At 26.6% G+C, this 14,972-nt stretch overlaps 2 protein-coding genes across 2 annotated transcripts; one reads left to right on the top strand and one right to left on the bottom strand.

Annotated features, from left to right (window-relative positions):
* Positions 1–3,545: 3,545 nt before the first annotated feature.
* Positions 3,546–4,601, bottom strand: LOC110610805. The gene has a single exon (XM_021750881.2). It carries the CDS (start codon positions 4,409–4,411, stop codon positions 3,854–3,856), a length of 558 nt encoding a protein of 185 aa, XP_021606573.1. The 5' UTR covers positions 4,412–4,601; the 3' UTR covers positions 3,546–3,853.
* A 6,294-nt stretch (positions 4,602–10,895) lies between these two features.
* On the top strand, positions 10,896–14,855 carry LOC110610895 (probable receptor-like protein kinase At1g80640). The gene is made up of 10 exons (XM_021750967.2): positions 10,896–11,391; positions 11,766–11,948; positions 12,073–12,323; positions 12,400–12,532; positions 12,615–12,678; positions 12,780–12,876; positions 12,981–13,083; positions 13,602–13,720; positions 13,804–13,893; positions 14,458–14,855. Exons 1-10 carry the CDS (start codon positions 11,223–11,225, stop codon positions 14,590–14,592), a joined length of 1,344 nt encoding a protein of 447 aa, XP_021606659.1. The 5' UTR covers positions 10,896–11,222; the 3' UTR covers positions 14,593–14,855.
* The last annotated feature ends 117 nt before the right edge of the window (positions 14,856–14,972 follow it).

Below are 14,972 nucleotides of genomic sequence, written 5' to 3'. Positions count from 1 at the left end.
AGTTTCTAATAATAATAGATACGAGAGAGTGGTTATCTAATCATATGGACATTACCACAACACAACAGAACTTCCATAACGCTTTGTCATTAGATTTCACAACTGTTCTTCATTAAGAAATCAATTTCCATTTCTTTTAGTATTTACTAAATATATTTTTCATATATTTAATATTTTTATAATTTATATTTAACATTTAAATTTTTAAAAAATATAACCATTTAATTTTACCAGACTCAAAGTTAATACATATCATGACTGATTTCACTTTTTCTCATTGTAAATTTATAAAATTCAAACTTTAATAGTTATTTTCTCTATTACTTATCGCTTAATATTTTTATAGACGGATTAAAATATGCAATAAATATATTAAAATTTTAATAAAAATATAAATAGATAAATAAATCTATATTATCCATCACTTATTATATATATATAAATAGTTTGAATTTAATTAATATTATATTTATTAAAGGGTAGATGAGGAAAAAATATTTAATAAAATATTAAAATTATAAAATAAAACATATTTAAAAATAAAAAAACTACTAAAACAACTATTAATAAAAAAATAGTGGAGTATTGAATGTTAATTATGAAAAAGTCATTATGACAATTACTTTTTTTTATAAAATAATTTTAAATTAAAGAATTAAATAATATTATTACTTTTATTTTATCGGACCATGTTGATATCTTATTCTTTTAGCCTTTGCGTGGATAATTAGGAAGGAAAAAAAAGAGAGATAGGAACATAAAGAAGAAAAATACAATTAATGAAGAAATTATTTTTCTTTATTTGTTTAGATAACAAAAAAATAAAATAAAGTAAGTTTTGAATAGTAAAAGATCTAATTCACTTTTTTTTATAATATTTAAATGTGATGAAGACATTTAAATTAATTATTTAATTATACTTTAATAAGGTTTAGTTCTATTTTTTTATTCAATTACATTTATTTTTTATAATAAATTTATTAATTTAAACATTAAAATTACTATCTCGAACTTGATTTTAAATTAAATTGAATTTTAAATTTGATAAATTTAAAAACTAAACTAAATATTTTTTATCATGTTAATTAACATTTAAAGCCCTATTGAAGCAAACGGGAGGATAATAGATTTCAAAATAACATATTATTCTATATATATTTTAGGAAAAAGTAAAAGACAAAAATAATTTACTAATTTTTAGTTTAAAATTTATAATTTAATTTATATAATCATTAATAAATAAAGATAATTTTTAGAAAAATACTTATATAATTATTATGATTTTTTTTAATTTTTATTTTAAATTTTATGAATCAATTTATGTTAAAATATTATTATCATATAATTTTTACATTAATATCTTTTATAATATCTAAAAATTATTATTATTATTTATTAACAATTTAATAATACAAAATAGACTCTAGAGACTTTGAATCGCTATAGACGAAATAAATGATTTAGGATATGAAACAAGGCACTAGAAGCAACTCGGCGTGCGTGCAAATGCTGTCTTTCGGCGATTGAAAGTTTCAGAGCGGCTGCTTCTTTTTAATGAATAAAATCGCTTTCACTTTCCCTGCAAGCCTCTGCTTACTGCCAAATTCCTAAATTTCAATCTGTCTATTTTTTACTATAAAAAGAGACATTCAAGCCCATCAATACATGTTTCCGACATGTTCTTTCAATTTAACTCTAATAATCTTATTCATAATTTGTAAGTTCACAGGATAAATAGATGACCATACAATTGAAAGGTTAAAATGAGTTTTCAATTTCTTTTCCTCTATTCCGTTACTTTAAAAAAAAAAAATCAAAATATTTAAATCAAACCATTTAAGCTGGGCGAGAGTGATTCTTGCAATGTTGATGAGTTCAAGGCCCAAAGAGAAACAAGATCTAGTCTGCTTTCTCTTCTTATTTAAAAATGTTTAGATTTAAATTTAATATATTTTAATGATAAAACTCTATAGTCTTGGGCTTGTTTAGGTTCATGGGTTTGCATACACCTCCTCCTAGATTACAACAATCAAAATCCATCATCTGAGAGAGCAAAAAGTCTTTTACTTTTTCTCACTAATGGGATTACTTCATCTGAATTTCTGTCAAAAAGGGCAACTTTAAAAACAGATAATTTTATATCCAGAAACTTGCAAGCTGGCAAAGACTTTGACAACATTGACAGAAATCTAAATGGTTTTTTATCCTCCTTTTAAAACTTTTCCTCTAAACAATGAAATGTGGGCCAGAAAAGCATCAGCGTATACCTAATTGCAACATGCTAAGCAAGGGCAAGTATTATATTCTTTCACATTCCTTGTATAGTAGAGAAGTCCTGCTTTAACAGAGTATAGCTAAAATTACATATCTGCTTCACTTGCAGCTGAATATTGGCCTACAGGAGAGAGACAAAAAATCATTTATATCTTTAACTTCTTTTTATTTTATCACAGCATGAGCAATCTTTGAAACATCTAAGCGAATTCACTGAAGTTGAATTTCCCCACCAGCAATCCACAATTCCAGTGAATTCATCAACAAACCAAACCATTTTGCTTCTGGCAGAATACCAAGCCATTGCATCTATTTATTCAGCCGACACTAAATATTCAAACAGAAACTTGCATGCAGCTGCAAAGCAAAGCAAGGCAAACACATGATTGCTGAGTATGACCAAAAGCATCTGAAATTCCAATGAAATGCACATCAGCAAAAAATATCACCGAATCTTTTAACACAAAGTATAGCTCATCTGAGATTGTAACAGCTTCTAATCCATTATAGTGATAGTATATGATAAAATTGCAAGAAGAACACTCGTCTAACGAACACAAACTGCATTGTCTAATACGTTCCCTTCAAATCAACATAAAGAATCAACAGCCATAGAGCAGATTGTAGAACTGAAGGGTTGAAAATGACACAGCAAACAGTGTGTAGAATTTGAAGGGTGTTTCTCTGTGTGTACAGCAGCAAAGGCAACTGCACAAGGGACTCTCCCTATTAAACCAGAATTTAGAACACCCAAAGTAGTGTTAATCCAACCTCCAAGAGCTGAAAATAAAGAGTTACTCTTCCATTTTTTTTTTTCACTCAATGTTGAAAATTCTGCTGCCAACATGAACTGCAAAGACATCATAATAGCAAAAGAAAATAACCAGGCAAATCTATGAAACTTCCTCATCTCGAGCATTAATTTATGAAACATGATAACACATACTTCTTATAAGTGCTTGAAATAATAACAATTGAACCATACCACTGCTACTCCTTAACTACAATTACTAGAATTGCTTACTAAACAAAATACATAAAGAATAAGAAGCAAAAGTATTTACCAAATACCTGTGCCAATCCACAGAGAAAATCCCCATCAAGCAAGAGCCTTTCAGATTGGAAATTCGAGCCACCCCACATGGGTTGTTGCAGAAAACAGATCATTCAACACAATTCAGCGTTCTAATTTTCATTTACTATTATATACTTCAAACAAATATAAGCATTAGTCTTCAGAAAAAGAATGGAAAGATAACAAGCACTAAGAATTAACATTAAAAACAAAAATATTATTGAGACAGCCAATAGATGCATACAAGATAAGACCAAAAAAAAAAAATCTAATTTCCAGGTACAATTAGAGCATCTGCATATCCAATCCCTGAAATCTAAATCCACAACTGAAATCCCAATGTACATACCTTGTATATCTTATGCTGATTAATTTAGCTAACCGTAATCCTAATCACACAGCTTAGTAAGCCAACTCGATCTTCCCCTTGAAAAAATAAGAGAAGATCAGTTGCAAACACAAAAAGAAAAGCATTCGCATCAAATCCCTATCTTTCATGGCCTATCAGAATAAGGTGAGGCCTAAAATCTGTCGTAAATAACTAGTAGCATCGTTGTTCTTCACACCCACATCACATTTTTTCATTAAAGAAGCCGGCAAAGGAAGAGAAGTGGGCGACGGTGGAGCAATAAGGGCTGATCCAGCATAAAAGCCATTAACTTTAGAATCAGCGAGTTCGATGTGAGTTGGCAGCAGTTCAGGATCGAGGCCAAGACAATGAGTCGAACCCAATAAAAGATCTTCAGTTTTCTCAACTTCAGCAGACACGGACACCTCATCCGGCACCGTTTTAGCAAATTGCTCGCCGGGCTTGAGAATTTTGACATGGCCCATGACCAGGTTTTTGTCTGGGAACTGCGGAGCATCAACGGCGGCGCGTGGGGAATGTGAGGTGTTGGGGCTCCTTTTCCTGCGATTATTTCGAGGCCGATTCGGCTGCATTGATTTTGAACCATTTGGGTTTCTGGGAAGTCTCATGCGAGGAGGCGGCGATGTCAAATCTTGCCAGGAAAATAAAAGATTCCGGTGGGAATCCTTAGGGTTAAGAACAACAACGCCCATTTGTTTGAGAGAAGGAAAATCTACACTCTGCTTGATTTAGGACGATGTTTGGTTAAATGGCACAAAAAAGGGAGAATTTTGAGGAGAGAGTACAAAATGAGAGGGAAAATAAGAATTCACCAAATTGAGATGGGTGGCGAAGTGAACGAAGTTACGATCAGGGAATTTTATAGGGCAGGGGAAGCTGAAGTTCCAATTTATTCAATTAAAATATTATTCCTCTCTTTTTCATTTTAAATACCTTTATTTTTTAATTAAAATTTAATAAATTTTAAATATTTTGTTAACCACGTCATTTAGAAAATTCATTTTTATTATTTTTAATTATTAAATATAAAATTTTTATTCTTTTAAATAGAATTAGAATATTTTTTATTTATACATATTTTTATGAAATTAGATATTACATAAATAAATACTCAATATTAATTAAATCGTAATAATTTATTTCTTTATAAATATCATTAATATTAACATTAATTTTAATTGTATTTGATTACACATTATTATAAGCGTCATTATTAAAAAAATAATTCAAATGTTTTATCAAGATAAAAAAATATAATTTATTGATATTTAAAATAAAATATTTAATAAATAAATAATAAAAAATTAAATAATTTTTGAACAAAACCATTTCAGTTCTCTATTTTTTTAGGAACTCTATTTTTTTCTTTGACTTGCATATTTTATTAAAAGTCAATAAATTTCTTTTTTTAGAAAATTATTCTATAATTTTTGTCATTTTTTTATAGATGTCCCAAAATTATTATTTATTTTTTTAAATATAATAATATATAAATTAATTATTGTATTTTTATTTAATTATCTTATTTTTAATAAATTTTTTAAAATATTTTTTATTATTTAATAAAATTTAATATATTTATAGTATGTAAAATTTATAGGAGAGTGGAAGTATTTTAATATATTTATAAAAAAACAACCGGAAGGATGTAATTTCCTAGTGACAGGTGTAGGCGACAATAGGAAAGACAGGTGTCTTCCATCGAGCGGCATGATGTAGACGTCAAAAAAGGCCAGGGCAAAAATAACAGTCACTAACATAATTGAAACTCCAAAATGATTCAAAACATAAATTAAAAATAATTTTAAAAAAATATGCTAAAAGAAAGTCAATAAATTTTTTAAAAATATAATTTGAAAATATAAATTATATGAAAAAAATAATAATTTTTTTTTTACTAAAATGAGTAGTCAGTCACCATCACAGCAATGGTTATGCTTTATTCTCATATTTTCTTCGACATAACGAGAATACATTTACAGCTATAGTAAATTGCATTGAAATTTATAAAAAAAAAAATTGAGAAAGAGAAATAAAAAAAATATCATAGACTATCATAATTGAAGATTTAGAAAAATTAAAAAAAAAAGAAAATTGAAATTGACAGAATAAACTGTCGATGAAGAGCAATGTCAATATTCACTATTTTTTTTTTTATCTCTAAAAAAGTTGCATAATGTTGTGAAGGAATTACGAGAGAAGTAAATTTTAAGGTAATGATCTTAATGCAAAACTTCACTTTCAATCAAAATTTAATTGATAATAAATTTTATATAAACGATAGTATTGCAAAAATTTTATCCTATATAAATTATATTTTAATTTTTAAATTTTAATATAATTAATGGATAAATTTTTATATTTTTTAAATTAAATTCTTAAATTTTTCTAATTCAGCTAAAATTATAATTTTTTCATTTATTATTAGCTTAAAATGAATGGGCAATCAAACTTATAAAAACATAATTTTTTATTAAAATATTATTTATAAAAGTTTATACTTTTAAAAGTTAATTAATACTATTTTTCAAATTGTGAATATTTTTTAAAAATTTTAAAATTATAATTATTAAAATATTTTAATAAATAGAAATTAAATAACAGAAATTATTAAAAATTAGTTAAATAAGTTATTATAGATAAAAGTTAATGGTATTTAAATGTTCTTTTAAATAAAAACATGAAAAATTAAAATATTTAAATTATTATAAAAAAGGATGTGCGGATTATAAAGAAATTTAAATAAATAATTTTAAAAATATAAAAATTAATCTATTAATTATATAAAAATTAAAAAATTTAAGTGTAATTTATTTATTTAAAAAGATAATAAAAATATTTTTTATTAACTTTTAATAATAAAAATAAATAGATAAATCTTTAATTTAAATTAATTTATTATAAAAAAAATTTAAAAAATTTAATTTTTTAGCGATCGACTATTTTTAGACTATTAAAAATAAATTTTTTTAGCGATCGACTATTTTTAGACTATTACCTTAAAAAAGTGCACTTTGTTCGAGTTGGGCAATATGGAGATACAACCCACGGTCTAAAATTAATGTTGGGCCAGCAGCTTAGTTTTAGTTCAAACAAACATGGCCTTTCTTTTACTGGACAATCCCGAATAGGTCCAGGATCTGGAATCTGGCCCGTTCACAAATAGAATGGATCTTCGGGAAGAGCTTTATATAGTTATAAATGAACCAACTTATCAGTAAATTATTTGAAAATTAATTTAATAAAATGTAAGTTTAACTCGATTTATTTTATAAATGAATCAAATTTAATTTTAACCATGAATTCTGGCCGTTAATTTCATTATTCACTTATATAATCTTAACTAATTAAGATTTTTATACTCAAAAAATATTAAGTGATTCTTAACCGTTACGGTTAATACATTATTAAAATTATTAAAAAATATAACATAAAATAGTGATAAATTTTAAAAATTAAATAACAATAATAATATAATAGGTTTTTCAGCCAAATCTTTTTATAAGTATTAAAATAAAAAATTGATTACGTCCATTTTTTTTAATTTATAAATTGAATTTAAAAGCTCGTAAATTGTTATAACACAAAAATTAACATATTTTTATATCTTATAAATTAATTTAGCCATTTTATAAGTTAAACTAAATATCTTTAATTGAGTTTATATTATCAATTTCAGTATTGTGGATTGTGATTGCCCAAGTCTTAATCACCATATTAAAATGATTCTATGTATTGGCTTTGGACCAAAGAGCTTACATTAATATTTTCTTTTTTCAGAAAAGATTAGTAACGCCAATCATGTATTCAATTATTAATTTATGTCAATTTCGCTTTTTTTTTAATGGTAATGTCAATGAACAACATTAGAATTACTTTTTTTTTAAAAAAAAAATCACTATTTTTTATAAATTTATAATAAAATAGAAAAGTATAATTAAATTTTAAAAAGTTAAACTTAATATTCTCAAATTTTAATAAAGCTCAACTTGTAAGAGAACTTAAATTGTCATTTGTAATAAAAAATTTTGTAAAATTTTAATTTCAATAATTTTTTTATCATTTAAAATAAAAATTTTAATTATTTTTACTGTAAAAAATATTTTAAATTAAATTTAAATCATTTATAATTTTATAAGAATTTATTTAAGTTTTTTTTAAATAATAATTTCAGATAAAATATAAATAGAAGGTAGAGATAATTCAGCAGAAAAGAAATACGCGGCAGCCATTGATTTTTTTTTTTTAAATTAATTATTGCTATTATTATTTTGTATTCTTGTAAATTGTCACTTGCTGTGTGATAAAAACCCTTAGCTTTTTTTTTTAAAAAAAAAAAACCCTCAGCTTCAGCTACTGTTTTTGTTCTTGACTCTGAACTGGCCTTTCCATCTTTTACCGTATACTGACTGCTTGAACGGTCCCAACTTTCCGAGAAAATAAAAAATAAAAAAGGCGGTCCCACCTAATCTCCAGTTTGTTTATTTTGAAAGTAAACCTAATTAAATTTATTATTTATTTTGACAGTAAATCAAATTAAATTTATATGTTAACAATAATACTGAAAAAAAATAAATATTAATTTTATGAAAATAAAAAAAAAATATATAAAAATTATGAAATAAATAAAATATTATATAAAAATATACTTAAAATTAATTAATAAATTATTAAAAAAAGTGAGATATAATTTAAAATAATAAAAAATATAAAATTAATTTTAATGATAAAAAATATTTTCTTCATTTTAAAATTATTATCGCTATTTAATGTTATATTATTTTAAAAAAAATAAAATATATTTAAATATTTCATAAAAATTTAATGTTTTTAATACAATATAATAAAAAAATATATTTTTTAATATATATATAAAAAAATAAAATGAACAGAAATATATTAATATTTTGAATTCGATCTCTCACCTTCTGTAATTTGCTCCGAACAAAATCTTAAATGCTGTATGCATGATTTACAAAATAAATATAGGAATGGGACCACAGGAGAACTCTGATCCAGTGGCCGTGACCTGTTTTGTATTGATTGATTAGTTTCAAAGTTTCGCACACACTATTTACCTAACACGTGAGGAAGTTTTAATTTTTATTAATTTGGAATTATTTAACTTTTCATATTGTAATTATTGAAATGATAAGATAATATTGTACGATAATTGTGAAATGACAAGTTATCAGATTTTAGAGTAATTGTGATACCATACCAGGGCTAAAATTAAAAACGTCACAAAGAGAATCTCGATTATTACATGTGAGTCTTTTGGTTAGTCTTTCTTTAATCAGTTTGAGAGTGTGAGTCAAATTTCATAAATAATTTTATTTGCAATGCAAATGACATTTTAAAAAGTAATAACACATCTTTATGGTACTTTTTATATTAATACTTAAAACAGTATTTTGACATGTGGTTTAATTTTATATATTAAAAAAAAATATTTAAAAAGCAATTGGTGAGTTAGATCCGACCTAAATTTAATATGATATTAAAGTCTTCATATTCGATATTGAATTTCTTATAAATATGTCAGTAAAATTTTGAGCCTAAAGAAAGTGTGTTAAATTTCATATCGGTTGTGGCGAGAGGTGATGTGTCAATGGATACTCCACTCCCTTGAGTAGAGGTGGACAATCGGACAGTTTGATTTAAAATTAAATCGAACCGAATAAACTGAAAATTTAAATTTTAGTATTTATAAAAATTAAATCGAACGATTTTGATCAGAAATCGAATGAAAATAAACCAGTTTGATACAGTTCGGTTTAATCGGTTTGAATTTTTAATAAATTTTTATTTTTTATATTTTATTTATAATATTTTAAAATTTAATTAAAATATTTTAACGGATTTAATTTCTATATATTATTGAAAATAATATAATATTATCCCCAATCATTTCAGTTCGTTTTTTTATTAAAATCAAATCGAAATAATATTTTAAAATTAAAAATTAAACTGAATTGAAAGGAATAAAAAGTTAAACTAAAATATTAAATTAATTCAGTTCGGTTGATTTTTTTAGTTTGAACGAAATAGTGTTCACTCCTATCCTTAAATTAGCTTTTGAAATGAATTTTTTTTTTTAAAAAATAGGAGTTGGAGAAGTCGAACCTTAGATCTCTCAAGACTACAAGGATGCACTTTCCACCAGGTTAAGGTTCGGAGTGCTTTGAAATAAATTATAATTGATATAAATTTAACACTATTCGATCATTGCAATTTTAAATAATTTTATATGATTTAATCAATTTAATTAAAGTTAAATGAGTTAATTATCGTTTTATTTTATATAAATATAATAAAATGTTTAAAGAATTTTATTTTATAAAAAAAATTAAATATTTAATTTTTAACAAAATTTTAAAAATATAGAGCAGTGTAATTATCAATATCTTAATACTTATATTTTTAGCAGCTCATTAAAATATCTATTATTTTAATTATATTAAGTACTTTTAATTTATTTATGTATTTAAAAGAAAATATCAAAATAATATGGTAAAAGATTAATATTTTAATCAATTTTAAAAAATAAATAGATAAAAAATTCATCATTAATAATCATTTATTTAATATTTGACTGATTGAATATTATGAGAAAATATACTTGAAAAAGATGGAAAGAATAATGTGAATGATGATGGTTAAAAAAAAGGTTTAATGTATTCATAAATTTAGTATGATGGTAAGTCTCTCAGAATGTTTTATTCAATCTTTAATTTTTATTTAAAAAAAATTCAATAAAATAAAAATTTATTGATAAATTAATAATTTTTTTTAAAAAATAAATTTATTAATATAATAATTGGGAAAAAATAATTTTATGATTTTTTAAATATTTTAGTAATTGTTCTCCCAATTTAAACTTATTAAAAATATTTAAATACTATTAAAAGAAATAATTAAAAATTATTTGAAATTAATTAAAACATGTTAGTGTAATTTATTTTCTGAACTAATATATTTAATATATATATATATTTATTTATTTTTTCTTAAAAAATATGTTTGGATCATAGTAGAATCAGGCCATATGGAGAGACAAGAGAAGCAATTTCTATAAGTAAATTCAAAAACAAGGTCACATGATTGGTGTGCAGTAGGGCCCACCTCCACTCTAACGTAAGTAAGCTTTTTTTCCTCTGCTTCTTTCTGTCTCCCTTTTGTGTTATTTCTTTTTCTTTTGCAGGACGAGAAAGACAGTTAAAAAATTAAAAGCGCTAAAAAAATCTTTCATTTTTTTGATCACAAACCATTTGAAAAAAGGCCTAAAAGGAGTCCAAGATCAAGAAGATCCAAATACTTGTTTAAGGATCCTCTCCGCAATCCTTGCCATTCATGTGTTGTTGTTGATTTTCAAGTTTGTGATCTCTGTTTCTGTCCTTTTTGAACCCACAAGCGCCACAGGGCAGGGCAGCAACCAAGGGGCCTAAGATATCTGATATCTCTTTCTTTCATGTGTTGTTTGAACTCCGAAACAAACAAATTATGAAGCTTGTGCTGCTGCTTCTTCTTCTTATCCTTCTTCTCTATATGCCCTCTTGGATTTTTCACTTCTCTCTTGTACATGCTTTACCTGTGCATGACTCTTCTGTTTCCTCTCCAGCTTCCTCTCCTCCTTCTACTCTTTCTGCTTCCATGGCTGCCTTCTCTCCAGGTACTCCATTTATTACTCATTTCAGTTTGCTTAACAATATCTACCTTTTTCCCTAACTTGAATATGTGTTTTTATTTTTATTTTATTTTTATTTTTATTTTTATTATGCTGGTTAGGAGTCGTTTGAAATTCAAATTTCAAAAATACCCAACAAAAATCCGTGGCAATTAACACTACATGCACAGAAAATTTAGTAGTTAATGCATTCAAATTATTGGTTGATATGATTGATAATTCTCTCTGTATCTTGTAAAAATGATGTCTTTCTCATCCCTTTGGTTTTGGCAAAATCTCGAGATTTTTAATTTTGTGATTCTTTCCATTTCCCTGAAGATTAAGCTTAAGCTTATTTTTTATATGTACCTCATTACCAGGGATTCAATCCCAAATGGGAACAGAGGAGGAGGACCACCACAAGATGAAGTTAGACAAGAAAATAGTCATATTTCTTATTGTTACTTGTGGCGTTCTTGCCATAATCGTCATTCTCTCTTTATTTGGTTGTTGCATTTATTATTGGAAGTTGTATCAAAGAAAGAAAAATTCCCAGTTTTCAGGTACCTTTCCTTTTGCATTTTACACCCATTTCTACTTTTACTTCAAATTTGTGGTCGGTTATAGGATATTGCCTAATATTTCTTTGTTTTGTTTCTTTCTGTTCTGTGGTTTCTAAATATGAAGAAGTTGAGAAAGGGGTATCAGCAACAACATTCTTGGGTAAAATTAATTCACTGAGAATGGTTAGTAACAGGGGATCTGTTTCATTGATTGACTATGAGCTACTAGAGAAGAGCACACAAAATTTTGGAGATGAAAATTTATTGGGCAAGGGTGGATTTGGACGAGTTTATAAAGCATTGCTGGAAGATGACAAGCATGTTGCAGTCAAGAAACTAGACTGTGCAGGTGAAGATGCCCGGAGAGAATTTGAGGTACCCTATTTATTGGAGTTATTAGATTACCTCTCTCTTTTATTGTTTTTGGTCGACTTATTGCTTGAAATTGCAGAATGAGGTGGATTTGTTAAGCAAAATTCATCACCCACATATCATTTCTCTTCTGGGTTATAGTGTTCATGAAGACATGGGATTTATTGTTTACGAACTGATGCAAAATGGGTCCCTTGAAGATCTATTACATGGTATTTTTTTTCTTTTTTTGATTGGAAGTTGTGCCATGGATGATTATTCAAAAAAGAATTTTCACTTATAATTTTGATTCAGGACCTTCTCGTGGAGCTTCACTAAGTTGGCATATGCGGTTGAAAATTGCTCTTGATATAGCAAGGTGAGCTTGTTTTACCAATATAATTAACACCTTCAGGATTGCTTTCTTCTTCGTTTTTTTTTTCTTCTTATAGTATTTCTTTATGTACAATTGTTGGTCAGAGGATTAGAATATCTACACGAGTTCTGCAAGCCAGTAGTCATCCATAGAGATCTGAAATCATCTAATATACTTCTGGATTCCAACTTCAATGCCAAGGTAAAAAAAAAACACTTCTCATTCAATTATTGCCACTATTTATTATTCTTGTTCATCAACTTCACTGCCCTCCTCCTCCTCCCCTCTCTGTTGTCTGGTTTCAGCTATCGGATTTTGGTCTTGCCGTAGCTGATAGTTCCCAGAACAGGAACAAGCTCAAACTTTCAGGCACTGTGGGTTATGTAGCCCCAGAGTACATGTTGGATGGTAAGCTAACTAAGCTTTCTTGTATTCTTAATTCTAACTTAAGGGGAAGAAACTTTTCATTGATCATTCTCATTTGGTTAAGACAGTAGTATTAATATGTTAGTACTTAACTATCAAATAGAAAATATTTATCTTACCGAACTAGATGTAACATAGTTTGATGACTTGCAATATTTTATTAGAATGTGATGACATTGATAATTATATAAATAATATTCTCCCAGACCAAGCTGTCTTCCTTCCACATGTACTGCCATTGCCTAGCATCTGCATTAATTATTTTCCTTTCTTTAATCCTAACTACCTTGTACATGCCCATAGCTGTCCCCTCTTCCCTTCGGTTGATTTAGCTTCGATTAGGATACGAAATCGAGATTTTACAATTTTAGAAACAACTCTAGAAACAACTCTAGCTTTATTATTTCTAAACTAAAGTTCATATCTAAAAATTTCGGGATATGAAAATCGATATTTTTGTTTGGGGGTGAAAAAAATCATTCTTTTTTCAAATATTTTAGGTGAGCTAACAGAGAAGAGTGATGTATATGCTTTTGGAATTGTGCTTTTGGAGCTTCTACTGGGAAGAAGGCCTGTGGAAAAACTGGCACCAGCTCATTGCCAATCTATTGTAACATGGGTATGTCTTCTCGTCTAATATGACCCTTCACTTTGAGATTGGGTGGATCAAATATTTAATGCTTCAGTTTATTTTAAATGCAGGCGATGCCTCAGCTCACTAACAGAGCTTCACTTCCAAACATCGTGGATCCTGTAATAAAAGATACTGTGGATGAGAAGTACTTATTCCAGGTCTGTACAAGTCATAATTAGTGGGTAATTTACTATTAGAGTCTATAGTACAGAAAACTAACTGTTATTCATTAGTTTTAAAAAATATATTATAACATATTTGAGATATTAAAAAATTTACTAATCAATCTTTCATTAATTTTAGACATTAAGACTTCTATTATTTAGTTCCTATTTTATGAAAAAAATTTTAATTGGTCTCTCAATTTTATAAAAATATAAACTAATTAGTCTCTTAATTTTAGACTTTTTTCGGACTAAAATTAATAGATATACTAATTAGTAAAATTTTAAAAAAAATATTTTAATATATTTTTCAAAACTAAAAGACTAATTAGTGAATTTTTTTATATCAAATGAATTATATAGTAATTTTTTTTTATTAATAAATAAACTTAAATTTATTCTTTCTTAACAATAAAATGAAACTCTTTTTGGCATGTGGTTGTTGAGGTTTGGAATAACGGTTATAATTAAACTCTTGTTGGTTAGACCTTGCTTGGTTGATAAAGAATTGATGTGGAAAATGGGTTTTGCTCAAGGGTCTTCGATATATGTGTGCAGGTTGCTGCAGTGGCAGTGCTGTGTGTGCAACCAGAGCCCACGTATCGTCCACTCATAACAGATGTCGTGCACTCTTTGGTTCCACTCATTCCTGTGGAGCTTGGAGGAACGCTTAAGAGTTGCAACACAGGCTGAACTACCCGGAAGTGGCTAAAGAAGAGAACTTTTCTGATGTTGATGCCCCGTTTTATTTTTTTCAGTTTTTTATTAGATAAATCAATAGATCAATACCTTTGGACTTTCTTTGTGCATATTGATGTTATTGCCTATAAATTTATACCTCGAGCAATTTGGATGGAGATGGGTCGTCTAGATGGACTACTGAGTATTGGGATTCTTTTTCCACATTTGTAAATTGAAACTTCCACTCTTTATTCATAGTAATGATTCTTCCTTTCCTCCTGGTGGTCGTACAGTAAGGGGCAACTTGGTAATTTTCTTTCCAAATAAAGTTTTAAACAGATACACAAGACACATTCTAAGCATAGCTCAACCATATAACACTTGGGCAATAA

Source organism: Manihot esculenta, chromosome 3 (assembly GCF_001659605.2).
Source record: "Manihot esculenta cultivar AM560-2 chromosome 3, M.esculenta_v8, whole genome shotgun sequence".
NCBI lineage: Eukaryota > Viridiplantae > Streptophyta > Magnoliopsida > Malpighiales > Euphorbiaceae > Manihot > Manihot esculenta.
This window is presented reverse-complemented; position numbering and strand designations above follow the sequence as displayed.

Excerpts from the sequence above, each read along its gene's own strand:
- LOC110610895 (XM_021750967.2), top strand. The coding sequence starts at position 11,223 with ATGAAGCTTGTGCTGCTGCTTCTTCTTCTTATCCTTCTTCTCTATATG. Across the intron at positions 12,877-12,980 it reads ATTCCAACTTCAATGCCAAG|CTATCGGATTTTGGTCTTGC; the intron begins GTAAAAAAAAAA and ends GTCTGGTTTCAG. Across the intron at positions 13,084-13,601 it reads CCCAGAGTACATGTTGGATG|GTGAGCTAACAGAGAAGAGT; the intron begins GTAAGCTAACTA and ends CAAATATTTTAG.
- LOC110610805 (XM_021750881.2), bottom strand. The coding sequence starts at position 4,411 with ATGGGCGTTGTTGTTCTTAACCCTAAGGATTCCCACCGGAATCTTTTA.